A 19,598-nucleotide genomic window follows, 5' to 3' on the forward strand; every position below is an offset into this window, starting at 1 on the left:
TTCCTTCTACTAACCAGTTTTTTAAAGATGCTGATTTCATTTTCCAGCAGGATTTGCCACCTGCCCACACTGCCAAAAGCACCAAAAGTTGGTTAAATGGCCATGGTGTTGGTGTGCTTGACTGCCAGCAAGCTCACCAGACCTGAACCCCATAGAGAATCTGTGGGTTATTGCCAAGAGGAAAATGAGAAACAAGAGACCAAAAAAATGCAAATGAGCTGAAGGCCACCGTCAAAGAAACCTTGGCTTCTATACCACCTCAGCAGTGCCACAGACTGATCACCTCCATGCCACGCCGAATCGAGGCAGTAATTAAAGCAAAAGGAGCCCCTACCGAGTTTTGAGTACATATATAGTAAATTAACATACTTTTCAGAAGGCCAACATTTCACTAAAAGATTTTTTTTGATTGGTCTTATGAAGTAATCGAATTTTTCTTTAGATGAAATGGTGGGTTTTTGTTAAATGTGAGCCAAAATCATCAAAATTAAAAGAGAAAATTATATATGAGTTTCCCTTTTTGCACTGAAATACAGAAATAAATCAACTTTTTAATGATATTTTAATTTATTGTATCTACCTGTATATATCATTTTAGTAGATGTTCTGAAAAGTTCCTTGTTCATGTTTATCAATTAGTCAAAAAGTCAAAACTCAAATGAAAGGTAAGTATATTAAACAACACTTTCACATTTTCCATTTTCTGGTACATTATCTAAGTTTGTACACATGAAATAAGATACAACTCAAATGCAATATTGAAATGCAATGAATTTAAATAAAGTCAAATAAAATGACCTTCGGTTGTGTGTGTGTTTCTGGTTTTAAACCCCCTTTTTTTCTCTGGGCTACACCATGTATATATTATATCCAAGCCTGCTTTACTTGTCTTTCTAAAAAAATATATATAAAATCTTCAAGTACAGTAAATTTCACACTGCTGGTTATACATTATTTGAACAAGATTATGTATTGCCCACCATATGTGGTTCTTTTCCAAACTGTTACCACCAAGTTGGAGGCACATAATTGTGTTCAACGGATACGGTAGCGTTAAATTTTCCTTTACATGAACTAGGAGTTTCAAACCTGTTCCAGCATCACAATGCCTCTGTGGACAAATCAAGCTCCATAAGGTACAGTGTACATGGATTGGAGTGGAAGATCTTGAGTGGCTACTACAGAGCTCTGACCTTAACCTTATTGAGCACTTTTGAGATAAATTGGAAGCCTGACTGCACCCCAGGCCTCTTCACCCTACATCAGTTTTTGAATTTACTAACCCCTCGTGGTTAAAATTTCCACACCTACACTTCCCAGAACAGTGGAGCTTCTTATAGCGATACATAAAGACTAAATGTGGAATAGGATGTTCAAAAAGCACATAAGAATTTTATGGTCAGGTGTGTAAAAATTTATTTTTTTCATGTAGTGTATCTACAAGCCACAGTGAAATGAACAAAGCCTGTCAGATCCCAGCTGTCAAAATTTCCACAAGTTTCCATGGAAACGTGGAATGGAAACATATTTTATTTGTTACCCCAATCAATTCTCTGCCCCCCAGTATTATTTACCTGCCAATTCCCACCACCTGCATTCCTCATTACATGACAGCTCCCAATTGGGAGAGGTGAAGGCTAACATGTGGTTCCTTCAAGACATATGAAGCCAGCCAGACACATCCCTTTTAAACTGCTGCTCACGTTGCATCACAAGGCAGCATAACACACTCGGAGGAAAATGGCAACCCTCCCACAGAGAGAACACACTTGCCGCCTTGGCTCCCAGCCATGAATGTATTTTTTTTGCAATAGAGGGACAATAGGGGCAATACTGTTGTACCACTCAGGAAGCCTAATAAAAAAAGTTTTACTTTTGGGGAAAACTAGATTTTAAAATGCAACAATTTTATATGTGATAGATACAAAGGAAGAAGCACATTGCCTGCAGCTTCTAATAATATGCCAGTTCATTTTTCGAATAAATTTCCCAAGCTACCAGGCATAATTGTAATGTAATTGAAAATATAATTATATAGTATGGAAACTCTTTTTCTGTTTATTTCAGCAGGTTTACAAATAAAGGTGAATGTGAGTTTTATTCTACGAACTCAAAATGTATTAGAGCAAATTTCCACCAAATATTCTGCTTCAGTGTGCACTGGAAAATCAATATTCTTTTTAAAATGTACGTAAAAACCGTCTTTACAAGCACCCGTCATATTATTCGGCTCATGAGAGTAGGACATGCTATGAGTTGAACATAAGAAGTGTTATTACCTCACCCGTCTCACCCTTTATTCAAATGAGCAGGAAGGGTTTGCCAGCACACATCTCTCAGTTGAGCGCATTGAATAATCTGGAGTGTGCGGCGCTGGCTTCCAGAACACGCACGGTAGTCACATTTGAAACCAAACAGCAAGAGAAGAAACAGATTGTGTTTAGGAGACTTATCAAGTCTGGTCTTTAGCACCCTCACTATTCTCCAGACTTGGAGAAAAACTCTTTTTTTTTCCATTGTTAAGGTTTTTAGTTTTAAATATCATAAAGGAGCGTCAACTATCCCACTATTATGTGAGAACATGCTACTAATTTTAAGGAAATATTAAGAACATAATAGAGGTTATGATGTATTAAGCTGAGCAGCGATTATTGTGGATAGTATTTGTTTTACAATAATGTTTCCAGATATTCTGCATTTTTGCCTGATCAGGGTCATGGTGTATCTAAAGCCTGCTCAGAGGAAAATACACTCTTACACAGATATAAGGTGAACTTGCAAAATGTTTTTCAGTTGCCTCATTTTAAAAAAGAGCCTAGAAAATGGAATAATGCTCTTGTATTTAATACATATAATTATACAAGTTTGAAAAGCAGACTTAGGTGACTCATCTCCTCAGCGTGAAAGATCTGACTGAATTGTGCATACATGAGCCTAATGTTCTCATCAGGTACTTACCATTTACCATTGTTTCCCAGAATTTTAAAATAATATTTTCTTCTTTCTTTTTTTTATTCGTCTCATACCACTGCTTCAAATTCAATATATTTTTAGATGTGATCATAAATGAATGTATACGTTTAGTGCCTATAAATTTGTTCGTTATAATTTTAAGCGGGTCTATTGGTTAGGATGCGGCGGTCTCACCGCTGCGGCCCAGGTTTGATCCCCGGTCAGGGAACCAACCCCAGCCATTAGGGTTGCACAAGCCTTAGTGCCGGTCCCAAGCCCGGATAAATGGGGAGGGTAGCGTTAGGAAGGGCATCCAGCATAAAAACATGTGCCAAATCAAACATGCGGATGATCCGCCGTGGCGACCCCTAATGGGAGAAGCCGAAAGAAAGTTTATCTGTAATAAACAAGCCAGTGGTGACTGAGGCAAGGAAAAACTCCCTGGGATGGCATGAGGAAGAAACCTTGAGAAGAACCGGGCACCATCTTCATTTGGGTGGCACTAATTGTCTGTTACAGTTCCATCAGCATCGATGTTGATGTTGTGTACTGTTCAGTTAAAGGCACTTAAATATTAATTACAGTCCAAATACATACAGCCTTAAAGTTCTTGAGATGCTCATTAACATTGACGGATCTTTAGGCTGTTGATGTAAAATTGTCCTCAGCTGCAGTGTCTCCAGTTGAAGAGAACTCCATCCAGAGGTGAACTACCTATCAGGATCAGTCAGGCAGATCTGAAGAGAACAAAGGGACATGTACACTGGTCTCTCAGGAGCATATTTATATTGACAGAGTGAGAGAGAAATAAGGATTGCTATGAATTCTTATTGAATGTTACCTACATAACTGCTTTGAGTCTTTTATGAGCACATAAGTCAGATATAACTGTAGTATTATAATCGAAGCTGGTAATCAGTAAAAAAATTTATTATATTCTATTATACCACTGTATATCTAAATACTCAATTCTGATTGGCTGGAAGGTTAAACCTTATAAACAATTGTAATCTAAGACATATACAGCTACAGTGGCATATAGACTGAGTCAGCTATAGTAACCATTTCCTGATTGAAAAATACGAGCTGTTTGAATAACTGGAGATAACCTTGAAATAGAATTGAAACGTAAGACAAACCAAGCAACTTCACAGTTACTCAAATCCATGTTGTGCATTTAAATCCTACAACACACATCTAGTCGTATGTCTTCTTTACTTATAATATGCACCTGCAAAATAGGTAACTCAACCTGACTCTGATTACAGCCGGTAATGTGAAGACTAGACTTTTGACTAGAAAAAAACCAACCGCTACTTGGTTTGTGACTCTATAGATTTATGCTGTTTATGCTTCAGTACAGGACTGAGGAGATAAGCACAGAGCGACTGTCATCATGTCACTTAAATGTCAGACTTCCTAACTGGAGATGGATGAACTGCTTTGATATCTAGGGCGTATTTTTATAAATTCATTCTAGAAACGGAGCAAGAGTCATCACTACAATCTGGCAATAAACGATGAGGCACTTTGTCACTGTAGCATTGACTGGTGTGTTTTTCCTATCAGGCATGAGGAGAACACCTAATGGATAAATCTAAAGTGACACATTTCCTCCAAATAGAACCCCTTTTTACAAGAATCACTTGCAGTATATGAGTCAGGGGCAAGCATAGCGCATCAGAACCGATTATAGACTGCTGTCCATTATCAGATAAAAGGACAGGGTTTATTGTAGCATAGAGGTGGCAAAAGTACACACATCCTTTACTTAAGTAGAAGTACAGATACTCATGTTTTAAAATACTCGGGTAAAAGTTGAATTACTGATTAAACTTTCTTACTGAAGTGAAAGTCAAGAAAGTTTTGGCTCTGACATGTACTTAAGTAAAAAGTAGTTATTACTGCTACCTGTGTTAGCTGTTAACTGGACCGCACATCATAGATAGATAGATAGATAGATAGATAGATAGATAGATAGATAGATAGATAGATAGATAGATAGATAGATAGATAGATAGATAGATAGATAGATAGATAGATAGATAGATAGGCAGGCAGGCAGGCAGGCAGGCAGGCAGGCAGGCAGCAGGCAGGCAGGCAGACAGACAGACAGACAGACAGACAGACAGACAGACAGACAGACAGATAGATAGATAGATAGATAGATAGATAAATAGACCCACTCAGCCTAGTGGGTTAATGTCAGTATCCCCACAAGGATGAGTTTGAGAGTTTGATTCCTGTTCGAGCTGGTTGCTGTGTTGGTAAATAAAACTTCTGGACCTTGTCCCCTCTGAAAACATTTTCTTTCTGTGTTGGATTAATCTTGATTGATGATCTTGATTTCCTGGTCTTTAATAAAAGATAACTTCACCAAAAAAAAGGCACTTCTGTGGTAGCTCAGTGGTTTAAGGCTTGTGCCTGAACATGGTCCTTAATATAGTCCACGCTGGTGATAAGGTTTCAAAGCCAATCCTACATGCTTTCTTTCTTACTGCGCTGGCATGAAACAAAGTATGAACCCTCCAAAAAGAACACATGCTTTTCAGCAGTGGTCGCTCAGTGGTTTAAGGCTTGTGCCTCATCTAAACATGCTTCCCAGTCTGATCTCTTCCATGGTTCAGTAGGTTAAGGCTGGTACCTCATTGATTGTTGAGAATCAGGGTTTGAATCCTGCTTTCTGCCTGCTTGTTGCAATGTAGGTTATGTTCCTGCTTCCTAAATCTTTCTTTAGCGATTTTTGTTTTTAATGGGTTGAAAAGAAAGATAGACCTGCTCTAAATAAGCTTCCTAGCCTGTCCTTACCAAGTGGGGTTAGTGGGTTAAGGCTGGTACTTTGCTAATGTTGGTAGTCAGGGTTCAAACCTGGCTTTCTGTCTGCTAGTCATGAGGTAGGTTTGATTCCTACATATTCTTGTTTTGACGGGTTAAAAAGAAAGATAGACCTGCTCTAAACAAACTTCCCAGCTGATGGTTCCGTAGGTTAATGCTGGTGCCTTGCTAATGGTGTGAATCAGGGTTTGAAGCCTGCTTTGTCCCTGCTAGTCACGTTATGGGTTTGCTTCCTATGTCTGTCTTTAGCATTATATTCTTGTGTTGATGGTTCGAAAGAAAAGATACACCTGCTCTAAACAATCATCGCAGCCGGTCCTTCCCGATGGTTCAGTGGGTTAAGACTAGTATTTTGCTGTTGGTGGGGTTCAGGGTTCGAATCCTGCTTTCTGTGTTTCTGTCTGGTCTTAATTTCTTGCTTTGAAGCATGAAACAAACGATTAACCCCCCAAAAAAAGAAGGTGCGCTGTGGGACTTGATGGCTTTGTGATAAAAGCTTTGCCTCTGAGCTCAGAGGTTGCTGGTTTAAATCTGGCTTGTCCCCACACTGGGTAAGTTGTGTGGAAAGTAGTGTCTGGTGAGCAATGAGGTAGTTGGCTGTAAATAATGGTTGCTTTACAGCCTCAGAAAAAGTGTGGGTGAGAGGTTTTTGGCAGAATTTTTCCCTGTATATGCAAAACTAAGTCAACACTTTTTTGAATGTTTTTGCTTCATAACCCCCTGTTTTCAGCTTCTCAGACACCAGGGGGAAGATGCCCGGATATTGCCCCCTACTTCAGGATACGCCCTCCGAAACCACACCCAACCTTCCACGCAGCCATTTCTGACACCTACCTTACTATGGCCACCGGAACCTTCCACACTCTTAACTTTGAGTCGTGGCTGGGGTTTGAACCGGCAACCTCTCAACCCAGAGGTAAAGCTCTTCCAGTTGAGCCACAGGATCTCCTGCAAAAACCTGATTTTTAGGACCTTTTTTGGTTCTTTTTAAAAACTTTTTAAACAATTTAAAGGAAAGTTAAGGGGTAGGAATCAAACCGGGTGAGTCAGATAGCAGCAACCACTTCACTGACCATTACCCCAACGAGAGGCAAACAAGCTTTTTCTTATTGGACTCTTGGCTTTTTTCTATAGTTAGGAGACCAGTGTTTTCTCTTAGATCATGATGGTAGAGGGTCAAAACTTCTCCTTCCTGTACATTCTCTCAGTAACTCGAAGTCTATGAGAAGTGACTCAAGTACATGAACCACATCTCCAACACCTGCACCACTGATATACCATGATTTACCAGCAACCAATTTTAATGACCTTTTATTGTTCTGTTTTTAAAAACTTCTTATAATGTTCAATATGAAACTAGAGGTAAGAATCGAACCAGGGAAGTCTTTCATCATAGATCACTAATGGCATTACTTCAAAACTCAAAACTTTGTTAGACATGTAAATAAGCAGGAAAGACAGAGACAGAGACAAAGACAAAGAGACACAGACACAGTTTTAGAAAGAGTGAGAATTACAGAACAGAGACAATTAGATAGAGAAAATAAAGAGAAAAAGATAGCGAGATCAGGAAGTCAGGAAGCTTTATATATATATATATATATATATATATATATATATATATATATATATATATATATATATATATATATATATATATACATACAATAATAGACATTTTACAGATTTAAATGGTGTATAGTTTTTATCTGTACGATCAATAAAGACAGTAATTTAAGTTTGTGTCGCCATTATGAGGGAAAAACCCACAAAACGCCACCCAGAGGGTAAATTGTGAGAATCATGGCGGATTGTGGTGTTTGATTTGAGACTAAGAAATAAAACAAAAGTTTACTGATTAAAAATATTTTTATCTGGAGTTAATTTATTTATTTTATATCTAAGTAAAGAAATGAAAAAAGTTCGTGCCGTTTAAAATAATTTTAATTTTGACAGCCAAATATATAATTATATATATATATATATATATATATATATATATATATATATATATATATATATATATATATATATATATAAATACAAAACTAATTAAAAATGTTGTTACCTAATGAATGTGTCCAGGCTGAAGATCCATATATAGAACACAAGCAGAGAAAAGATGATGATGATTATCAGGAATGTGTCTGTTCTCAGTCATGTTTACATCAGTCATGTTTACATGTTTAACCTCAAACTTCTTACTGCCTTCTGTGGTGAGAGTCAGGACTTTATACACCAGTGGATTGAAAAAGATGCGCAGTAACAGGAAATCGGTTGTTCGGCTGAAATCGGCACGCAGTGAAAATAAAAAAATAATATTTCACCAAATCAATGGATTAAAACTAAAGTAACGAGTCTGTTTTGAAAATGTAAGAAGTAAAAAGTACAGATATTTGTGTAAAAATGTAATGAGTAAAAGTAAAAAGTTGTCTGAAAAATAAATAGTGGAGTAAAGTACTGATACCAGAAAAATCTACTTAAGTACAGTAACGAAGTATTTGTACTCCGTTACTTCCCACCTCTGTTGTAGCAGAAGGAAAAGGGGGAAAGCTGTAGGCAAACTGTAGTAGGAGAGCAGGTTGAAACTGACTGGCAAGTCTAAATGGCAGTAGTTAAATTCTCATGTAGTGTCAAAGTTGAAATGTGGTACTAAGGTTATATACAGGGCTTCGTACTAAAGACCGGGTGGGTATCAGCTGCTGTTTAAATGGTGGGTAATGGTGGTCTTTTACATGACAGGAAACATCATGACAGGAACAGGAAACATACATGACAGGAAACAACAGTCATACATATTGGGACACCTGATTTTACCAGCCATATGTTTCTTTTTCCCAAACTGTTACCACAGCGTTGGAGGTACAGGATTTTATAGGAGGTTTTTGCATGTAGTAGCACTCCATTTTCCCTTTACTTGAACTAGGGGACCCAAATCTGCATGACAATGTCCCTGTGCACAACGCCAGCTCTATTACTATATAGTGTACATGGGCTGGAGTGAAAGATCTTGAGTGGCCTGCTATAAAGCTCTGACCTCATCCCAGTTGAATACCTTTGGGATTATTTGGAACCCCAGGCCTCTTCAGCTTATCCTACATCAGTACCTGACTTTACTTTAACACCCTTGTGGCTGAATGAGCACAAATCTCCTCAAGCACACTCCAAAATCTAGTGGAACAACTTCCCAGATGAGTGGAGTTTATAATAACAGCAAATAGAGACTTAATGTGGATTTACGAATCGTATGGTTGGTTGCCATTAAGATGGTTTGTGGATTTAGAGAAAGCATACGACAGAGTGCCGAGAGAGGAGTTGTGGTATTGTATGAGGAAGTCAGGTGTGTCAGAGAAGTATGTGAGGGTGGTGCAGGACATGTATGAGGACAGTGTGATGGCAGTGAAGTGTGCAGTAGGTATGACAGACTGGTTCAGGGTGAAGGTTGGACTGCATCAAGGATCGGCCCTGAGCCCTTTCCTGTTTGCAGTGGTGATGGACAGGTTGATGGACGAGGTCAGACAGGAGTCTCCCTGGACTATGATGTTTGCGGATGATATTGTGATTTGTGGTGAGAGTAGGGAGCAGGTTGAGAAGAGCCTGGAGAGGTGGAGATATGCGCTGGAGAGAAGGGGAATGAGAGTCAGTGGGAGTAAGACCGAGTACATGTGTGTGAATGAGAGGAAGGGCAGTGGAGTGATGCGGTTGCAGGGAGAAGAGCTGGAAAAGGTGGAGGAGTTCAGGTACCTGGGGTCAACAGTGCAAAGTAATGGAGAGTGTGTTAGAGAAGTAAAGAAAAGAGTGCAGGCAGGGTGGAGTGGGTGAAGAAGAGTAACAGGAGTGATTTGTGATAGTAGGGTATCTGCAAGAATGAAAGGGAAAGTTTATAGGACTGTGGTGAGACCTGCGATGTTGTATGGATTAGAGACAGTGGCATTGAGTAAAAGACAGGAGGCAGAGCTGGAGGTGGCAGAGCTGAAGATGTTGAGGTTTTCGTTGGGAGTGATGAGGATGGACAAGATTAGAAATGAGTTTATTAGAGGGACAGCGCATGTAGGATGTTTTGGTGACAAGGTAAGGGAGGTGAGAATGAGATGGTTTGGACATGTGCAGAGGAGGGACATGAATTATATTGGTAGAAGAATGCTGGGGGTGGAGCCACCAGGTAGGAGGAAAAGAGGAAGGCCAAAGAGGAGGTTCATGGATGTGGTGAGGGAAGACATGCAGGTAGTTGGTGTGAAAGAGGCAGATGTAGAGGACAGGGTGGTATGGAGACGGATGATCCGCTGTGGCGACCCCTAATGGGAGCAGCCGAAAGAAGAAGATGGTTGGTTGTCCACAATCTTTTGTCTAGTGGTGTGAAAAAGTGTTTGTGTTCCTGATTTCTTACTTTTTTTGCATGTTAGTCACACTTTAATGTTTCAGATCATCAAACTAATTTAAATATTAATAACAGATAAGTGAAGACAATATGCAGTCTAAACCTAATAACTGCTTGGAAGACCCTTAGCAGCAACAACTGCAATCAAGCATTTGTGTAACTTGCAATGAGTTTGTTACAGCGCTGTGGAGGAATTTTGGTCACACATCTATGCAGAATTGTTGTAATTCAGCCACATTGGAGGGTTTTCGAGCATGAACCAGCTTTTTAAGGTCATGCCACAGAATCTCAATAGGATTCAGGTCAGGACTTTGATTAGGCCACTCCAAAGTCTTCATTTTGTTTTTCTTTAGCCATTCAGAGGTGGACTTGCTGCTGTGTTTTGGATAATTGTCCTGCTGCAGAACCTAAGTCCACTTCAGCTTGAGGTCACAAACAGATGGCCAGAAGTTCTCCTTCAGGATTTTTTAGTAAACAGCAGAATTCATGGTTCCATTTATCAAAGCAAGTCTTCCAGCACCCGAATCAGCAAAACAACCCCACAGTGCAGTGTTACTTTTATGCCAAACGTAATGGGACACCTTCAAAAAAGTTCAACAACTATTTTCCCAAAAGTCTTGAGGATCATCAAGAGGTTTTACCAGGGGTATTTTGTTTTCCCTCAATATTATGAACCTTCATTTAAAAAAATGCATGTTTTGTTTCCTTGTGTTATCTTTTACAAATATTTAAATAAGTTTAAAGATCTGAAACATTAAAGTGTGACTAACATGCAAAAAAAAATTATTCAGGAAGGGGCAAACACTATTTCACACCACTGTATATAGTGTATAGCAATACAGTAATCCATCACCCTTGGTATACCAGAATACCTGTATATCTTAAGGCTTTATAAACAGTCCTGACACGCTTATAAAGCTTTCAATATTCTTAAACCTGTGTAATGTTAAAGAAATCTATATGGGTACTCACCAGTGAAAATACGACTTGAATGATGATGACCCAATGATGACCAAGGTGATGACGATGAAATGAATGTACTGCATACCCAAAAAGAGCATTACAGCTCTTCTAAAAATCTTAAATGCTATTTTTACCGCAAAAATAATTCAACTTTTAATACTACCTAAAAACAAATGTTACTGCATTTATACTAGCAGAAAGTAAAGGTACAAGCAAGAAATCAAAAGATGAAAAAAGGGGGTGGGGCTTCAAGTATCAGTTAATATTAAAGAGTTAAAAATGTATCTTTTGCACATTTCTTGAGTAATAATTTAAAGTATTGCACTCATTATATTAAAACAGAGCACCTGGTTTAAAACCGCTTGTAAAACACCAGCAGGTTATAACAAGCATATAGCAAGTTATAAAATATATTGTAGCACAGTTGGAAAATACTTCATTCTGATTGGTCAGACGGTGTAGTGCTTACAGTAGCTAATAGATTTGGCCTCAAGTAGTAGGTAATATGTTTATTTGAATAAGGATTCTGTTGTAAAATATGTATAGCAGACATCACTACCACTATATGTTGACATGGGTGTGTGTGTGTGTGTGTGTGTGTGTGTGTGTGTGTGTGTGTGTGTGTGTGTGTGTGTGTGTGTGTGTGTGTGTGTGTGTGTGTGTGTGTGTGTGTGTGTGTGTGTGTGTGTGTGTGTGTGTGATCTTTTGTAGATCTGGAATCAGCCAGAGCATTACAACCTAAATGTGATAACAGGAACTAAAGTGTTTTGGGGATGTTCCAATAAATTTTTTTTTAAAGGTTTTAAATTAATAAATGACTGCAATCATGTCAATGTAATAATTGGAAACCTGTGTGTCACGAGAGGAATAAAACACTACAGAACGACCTGCATTTCGAAAAGCAGTAAATTTCAGGTTGGAAACAAGAAAGTCTACGTCATGCAGATTATTCTCCTAATTTCTTAAAAAAAAAAGAAAAAAAAGGAAAAAAAAGAAAAAAGGTCTTAATGGCCAAAACCTGAAATCTTTGGGTTACTCTTTCACAACACAAAGAACAAGCAATAAACGTAACGACCAGCTTCATGCATGCGAGCTTCGACTTTTCTGAATCGATCTGAAAAATCCTGTTCCAGCAGCTATAAACACACAGTCTGAGCACAAAGAGAACAGAATACGACACGTTGGAAAAGGAAAAAAAACAAAAAGAAAACTCTTTATTTAGAAAAAGGCATACACTGGTCAACGTGGGAGCATTTTAAAAACTTCAAAAGTAGTTCTCAAAGAGTTTAACACTTTTTTTTTTTTTTTGGACAGTCCATTTATTCAAGAAATCGAGCTTGCCATCCTTTTTATAGAAATTCTTTTTCTTTAAAAAAAAAAAAAAAAAATTTATGTGAGCAAACAACAAGGAGTTTTAGGGACTTGCTTTTCAAATAAAAGCTGTGGAAATGTATTACAAGTATTCATTTGAATCACTGTATACAGAATATACAAACAGACTGTTCATACTGCTTTAAACACCTATGCCTAAATATCATATACGGATTAAAAAAGAAAAAAAAAGAAAAAAATGGAAATCAAACTAAATTTGGTTTGCTCAAAAGAGAGGGGGAAGAAAAGAAAAAAAAGGAAGTGTCTACTGGTTATAAAAATGCAATCCAATTCAGGAGCAACATAATTCTGACTCCATATCCATTTGAAATACAGCAGCACATTGTGCTAATTTTCTTTTTTTTTTTACTTCGTATTTATTTATTCAGTTTTATACAGAAATGAACTTTCAGCATGATACTGAAAATGTTACAATAAAAAACGGCAGGTTAAAATACACACTACAACATTTCTATTTCAGATGATCTAGGCAAGCCGAAATACAGGGGTGCGAAAAAATCCTCGACAGTGACGGGGAAAATGAGAATAAAGATGCTGACATGGCTGAAAGGTGGATGGGGCTCTGACTCGATGTGCACAACAGGGAATTCTGAAAAAGAAGAAGAAAAAGAAATAATCAGCACATTTTTCGGGTTGTGCCCCTTCTCTTTCTCTACTCATCCAGAGGCATCCCGAGGTTGCGCCAGCTCCAGCTGTGTCCCACCTCATCAAGATAATGGACCTTCAAAGAAGTAGATGCCGACTCGGCAAACATATCGAACCATCTAGAGACGTACCAGCGCCAGCTGGATCCCACTTCATGTACAGTTTGGACATTGGACCTCTTTGAATGTTCAAAGGCTTCTGGCATGAAGGAGTTTGTGTTGTGTCTATGATGATCTCAAATGTTGATCTATTTTATGAGTCGCTCAGTAGCTCCTCATTCCATAACGTCAAATGAGTGTATAAGACTGTAGAAAGGACATGACTCATAATCACACACTCCAGTGCTCATGTTAGTTCTCACTCTCCAGTGTTCTGTATTGTTTAAAGACTATAATCATACTCTTGATGTCACCCAAATGAGGATGGGTTCCCTCTTGAGTCTGGTTCCTCTCAAAGTTTCTCCCTCATAACATCTATGGGAGTTTTTCCCTGCTACATTCGCCATGGTTTTCTTATCAGGGATAAACACACACCATTCACCTTAATTCTTAAGTTCTGTAAAGCTGCTTTGAGACAATGGCATAGTGAAAAGCGCTATAGAATTAAAGCTGAATGAATAAACTTCACTGTAATACTACAGAGTGGTTGCAGTGGACGTATTGGAAAGCTAAAAGCAGAGTTAGATAAACAAAGATTTGTGAGATTTGAGTGTTTCTGACATGACATTACTGTGATGGTCTCACACACCAACACAGGTGTCCAATTTATCCAATTATCTCGAATTATTAGACCGGTGTGGGCGCAAGTTTCATTCCAACCGATCAAGGGTTACATCCGCTACTCATTGAAGAATCATTGGAATGAAACGGGTCGAATTTGGTGTGGACTTGCTGGGTTCGAATGAAAACCCGCCCCGGTCCTCTTTATGGAAAAGATCGGACACCCCTGGTGTTACAAAAACGTATTAGCAAAAATATGATGCTAAAAAGAGGGGAATTCATGGAGAGGCATCTTCAGTGTCTGCATTTTGTATTGGCCGGGACTACAGCTGAAAGAAAACTTTCCACATTGCACGTAACTACAACAATAAAACGTAATTTATCGCTTTCATTATACCGTATATTGATTTGATATTTTTATTTGATGAATGTAATTCTTCCTATAACGGCATGCCGACATTGCGCTTCATTCCTGGCGTAGTGGAAAAGTGTTTTCATCAGATGATAAGATTGTAAACGTTTCATAGAGTAGGCAAACGTAGCATTGTATACTGCACCCTCCACTCGTACCATTGATTGCTCTGTTTTGCTAATCTACGTACTGTCATTTGTTCAATTATTAATAGACTCCTGGGTGGGCTAGGCCATGTCTTGACGCAAGATGTTTTCAAGTTACGATTGGCGCCGCCATTGTAAATTAGGAACTACCTGTAAATTATATATTGTATGCTTTGACTATGTTTCTCGTAGTCAACCTCGGACAGCAAATAACCTTCTCCAATGTCTTTGCTGTAGATCCTTGTTGATGGTTAAATCGGGCTTCAGTAAATGAGAGTCCAGCAGCAGTGAGCATTACGTCCTGAAGCTGGCGCTTGGTATTGTGCATAGCAGACTTGTGTGCGGGTGCTCTGCATCAAAACCCATTTCATGTAACTCCGGATACAGTGTTTGAGCTGATATGGCTTCCAGGGGCAGTCTGGAATTCCGTAATGGGTGATGCAACAGAAGATGGGTGCTGTGCGTTTCAGCAGAGCCCTGCTCTGTGAGTGTGTGTGGGTTTAATGCATCGTGGCTGAGCTGTTGTTGCTTCTGAATGCTTTCCCACTAATAGCTCTTGCAGGTGACTGGGACAAATCTAGCTGTGGCAAATCCTACAGCACTGCCATGAGTTATATGATGCACTGATTAGCAATTTAATAGGTTCACAAACACCATATGGCCAATAGCTGCTGGTCACATGACCCTCAGACCCCAAGTGCTTTTTGAAACTTCCAATCCTGATTATAACCACCGCTCTTCTGGGAGATATTGGAGCGTGGCTATGTGGATTCATCCATCACTAAAATCAGGAACTGAGGTCATGCGTGCAGAGGCACGATCCGTCTGGGACAGGTCTGAGAAGGAAGAAACTGACCAGCTATGCCATGCAGAGGCATCCTGTGCAATTTTGTGCGTCCATCCTCTAAGCACCAGTTTGGGAAAGAAGCAAATATGGGTGTAATCAGCAGCCGTCCACAAACTATTGGTGTTTTTTCTTTTTTTATTAAATTCTTATCTTTATCTTATTTTATGCATGTGGAATCATAAAGGGAAAAAAAAATATATGCTTAAAATGGTATTTTGTGGAATGTACAGGAAGCCTCTTGATTTTTTACCATTAATAGTCTAATAATCTGTTAAAATGTTTCTGTTTTGTATTTTTTATTTTTTTTATACAGCTATTGCGTGCAGCATTATTTTTAACTCCTGCGACTTAATTGTGTGTTACCTGCAAATGATTGTCTTGAGCTAATGAAAAAAAATCTATGCAATATGTATAACTATGGACTCGTATATTAAACTAACAAGATTATTTTTGCAAAATGATTAGTGGCTGTCAGCTGATAAAAGCAGAGCGAAAAGGTGAAAATACTGATATAAGCGAGACTGCGGATTGGAACCCGTTGACGTGTTGCTTAGCAACACATTCGTCCTCCAGTGAAGTCAAAACCGAACTTGTTGCTTGTGAAGCCTAAACATATTCGCCGCTTCGTTGATATCCGGCGCACGTGGTTAACGCAGTCGTTTTTTATATGGCATTTTAGTGCACAGCTAAAACTCGTCTCGCGCAGAACACTAGAGAAGCGTCTGAGGTATAAAGTTTACAGGCTCGGACTGGGTCTTACCTTGTCCATGTCAGGTTACATTATCTGTGCTTTTCTGATGATTTATGGGTGAGAAATGTTAAGGACAAAGTCGTAATGCAAGAGACAAAAAAAAAAAGGAAAGCATCAGCAGCACAATGCACCCATTTATCAAAAACAATACAGCACAATCTATAGACACGGGGTCTCATGCAGGGGGGTTGCGCTGAGAAAGATTTGGGAATTGATGAAAAAATGAAAAGGGGGGGATATTTGTTTATAGCAAAACCAGCAAAACACATTCAGCAAATCTCTTTTAATGTCTAAATAAAAGGATATTGTTTTTTGTCTTCTTTTGCACCGGTGCTGTCTCGCTTTTTTTCCGATTTCTCTTTGTCGTGCCTGGATTCCTTAAATGAAAACACAAACAAATGAGGCGACATGAGAACGCTTTCAAAGAAGTTTCTGCACGAACAGTCAGAATGCATCAGAACATTGCAATTGCATGTTTATTGAAAGAAGAAAAAAAACACAAATGTATTAATAATTAAATAAGCAAAACTGGAGCTTAAAATGAATCAAGCAGAACGAGACACACTTTTAAATACTGGTTTGGCTTGTGTAATCTGACAATGCCAGACTAGCTGAACAAGATCATTCGTCTAACCGTTCAAAATAAGTCCGAAAAGCTTTTTCTCCCTAAAAAATAAACTTATTGCCAAAGGTATTGGGTCACATGGCCATAAGTACGGTATGTGATATTTAAGCATTGCATTCCACATTTAGTCCCAATTCGCTTTTATAATTCCCTCCACTCTTCTTTGAAGGTGTTCCACCAGATTTTGGACTGTGCTTATGGATATTTGTGTTCATCAGCCACAAGGGTGTTAGTAAAGGCAGGTACACTGATGTAGGTGAGGAGGTCAGGGGTTCAGTCAGCGTTCACATTCATCCCATACGTGTTCAGTAGGGATGAACTCAGAGCTCTATAGCAGGACACTTAAGATCTTCCTTTTCAAAGCATGTAAAACAGATCTTCAAAGAGCTCACTTTGTGCACAGGGGCATTGCCATGCTGGAACAGATTTGGGTTTTCAAGTTCAAGTGAATGCAAATTTTTATTATAGCGCATCCAAAGATGACCTACAGAACTGAGTGCCTCAAGCTTTGTGGTAACAGTTTGGAAAAGAATCACACACAGCAGGAAAAGTCAGATGACCCAATACTGGCAATATGGTCTCTTTTATAGAACTGAGCAAATGAGGATGCAGCATTGTTTAAAAGGTCCAGGAGTGGCAACTTGGTGGAATTGTGATTTGAACTCATGACTCAGTTCTTTAGGGGAATTTTTATATAACTACACTGCATTTAGTCATTGGTCAAAGAAGCTCTTTAAGGTTTCGGATGGATAGAAGGGAAAAAAAATAAAAATTTTGACCCAAAAGAATAAATAGACCCACAACAAAGTGTCAAACTGAACACAAATATAACATTGACGGTGGTGACATTTTCTAAATAATTAAGAATCGGGTTTGTGCTCCTGGTCTGCTGAACAGAGTGAGGAGGATAAACCGAGAAAAAAATGTTGGCTATGGGAACATCGGGAAAAAGATTTCCGAAAAAGACACTGATGCTAGTGGTTACTGCGTATTAAGGCAGAATAACGTACAACATTTGATCCATGTTCTTGTAATGGCCACAGTTCAGGTTACACCTGGCCTACTCTCCTTCCTTACTGTAACAATTAAAAGCGATATAATAGCAATTCAATGTTACTAAATGAAATATTGCACAACCCTAGTCAGGGTATATTATTGATACAAACGATACAAGAGATACCTGAGGAAATTACAATTCTTGAAAAAACAATAATGTGGACAGGTGGAAAGACACCAGATTTAAATATTAGTGAGTTATAAGAAAGCAAAAGATTGAAACTAAAAAATAAAATGGGTAAAGGGTTTATGTTGTACAATTAAGGAATTTAATGTTTCCCCTTCTGCTTGCTAGGATTCTTATTAGCATGTTAAGCTAGGTTAACTAGCTTCCCTTTTTTTTTTTTTTTTAAACTATAACAATGAATCAAAATTGACGAGAAACTTACTCAAAAATTCATCACAGGAATATAAAAGTTCAGCCTATTTCACCCTGAAACACTCCGACCCAAATAAACAAAGCTATTAGAAGTAGAAGTAATTAAACGGGCAACGGACTGAAATGTGTAATGTTTATTCAAACAATTACACCTGCGCGTGATTCTCTACACTCCTGCTCACAGGGCAGTAAATCCTGTTTATTTAACTTTCAGAAAATGTAGGAAATGAAGCAGTGCTTATCAGCTCGAGCGAAATTTGTTAGACGAGCTGTGAAGGCCTGAGGGATTGAGTCAACATGACGGCAAACTGAAAGTGAAAAAGCGAAAATATTGCGGTCTGATGCAATATCCTTTTCAAAAACAGCAAAAAATAAAAAATAAAAAAAATAAAGGAAAAGCTGGTTCTATTACGGGCGGAAGCAATACGATGATCATTTCAAAAATATAACGTCTGTTTGGCTCAAATTGGGTTTGTGCTTCCAAGGACTCGATGTATACACGAATACAAGCCTAAACATTAAATATTTTGAAAAGCTTCACCTAATAAATTATTCTGGACGTCTTTTCGCCAAACCCTGCCTGCAAAAATGCCTCGTTTATATGGGAATGTCGAGAAAGTTATGTTGACACCTGTATCCTTTCAATCAAGTGCAACTATAATTACCTTCTTGCCTCCAGAGGGCTTGTCGGTTTTGGTTAAGTCGCTCTTGTCTTTGCTGGTGGATTTGGAGCGCTTGCTGTTGTCCTTGTCATTGGAGCGGGGCGAATCGGGTGGACTGGCGCTCTTACTGTGCTTCGAGGAGCCTGTGAGGAAGAGGCACCAGCCATCATTACACAAACACACACACACACAGGCATAGAATTGTTTTTGATTGCCTCTGCCTCAGAAAGAGTCTTCTGGCTCGCACGCAAAAACTCACTCGTTCCGTTCTCGTCTTTGCGGCGTTTGGCTTCCTGGCTCAGCTCGCGGTCGCTGTTTGAGTAGTCCTAGGATGGGGGGAGAAAGAAATAGAGGGGGTACAAAAATGAAATCAGTACTGCAAATAACACTGAGCCCCCTCCCTGCCACACTTTCACACAGCAGGTGCTCAATATCTGCTGTTTACACCAAGCAAACTTCACATTATAGACTGAGGCTTGTTTGAAGCCTGAAGCACAGTGACACACATACTTTAGGCTCATGCTGTGCACACGCACAGCTCCCACTTTATCTCCATCCACTGGTGTAATTCTATAAACTCACTCGTTTGCGGTCCTTCCTCTCCTCCTTCTTGTCCCTCTCTTTGGAGCGGTCCCTGGACTTGTCTGACTCTTTCTTCTCGGCTTCACTCTTGGTCTGGACGCTGCTGTTGTTGGCGTGATGCTGCTGAAAAGGATTGTGGGATACAGCGAAGAGGGAAATTAGCGTGACACTTTGAAGCGGTGCTGGGCTCTCTGCACGACTTGACACCTGAACATCACACCTCGAACTCAGGCTGGCTCTCTGCATCTCTAGCG

At 39.0% G+C, this 19,598-nt stretch overlaps 2 protein-coding genes across 3 annotated transcripts in view; one reads left to right on the top strand and one right to left on the bottom strand.

Annotated features, from left to right (window-relative positions):
* Window positions 1-19,598, top strand: part of gria3b (glutamate receptor, ionotropic, AMPA 3b) — a 194,349-nt gene that overhangs the window by 133,667 nt on the left and 41,084 nt on the right. The gene's annotated exons all lie outside the window — the stretch shown is intronic.
* The window catches only part of thoc2 (THO complex 2), an 88,436-nt gene continuing 81,147 nt past the window's right edge, over window positions 12,310-19,598 (bottom strand). The window contains exons 34-39 of one of the 2 annotated variants that reach the window (XM_083560177.1): window positions 19,345-19,464; window positions 19,022-19,088; window positions 18,766-18,905; window positions 16,347-16,417; window positions 16,050-16,097; window positions 12,310-13,109 (exon numbers count right to left, since the gene is read on the bottom strand). In XM_083560177.1, coding sequence (XP_083416303.1) covers window positions 16,070-16,097; window positions 16,347-16,417; window positions 18,766-18,905; window positions 19,022-19,088; window positions 19,345-19,464 — 426 coding nt within the window. In that variant the 3' untranslated portion in view covers window positions 12,310-13,109; window positions 16,050-16,069. Of the gene's footprint in view, window positions 13,110-16,049; window positions 16,098-16,346; window positions 16,418-18,765; window positions 18,906-19,021; window positions 19,089-19,344; window positions 19,468-19,598 lie in introns of both variants that reach the window. The other variant, XM_083560176.1, reaches the window with a different exon arrangement.

This window comes from Silurus aristotelis, assembly GCF_946808225.1.
Source record: "Silurus aristotelis genome assembly, chromosome: 14".
Lineage (NCBI taxonomy): Eukaryota > Metazoa > Chordata > Actinopteri > Siluriformes > Siluridae > Silurus > Silurus aristotelis.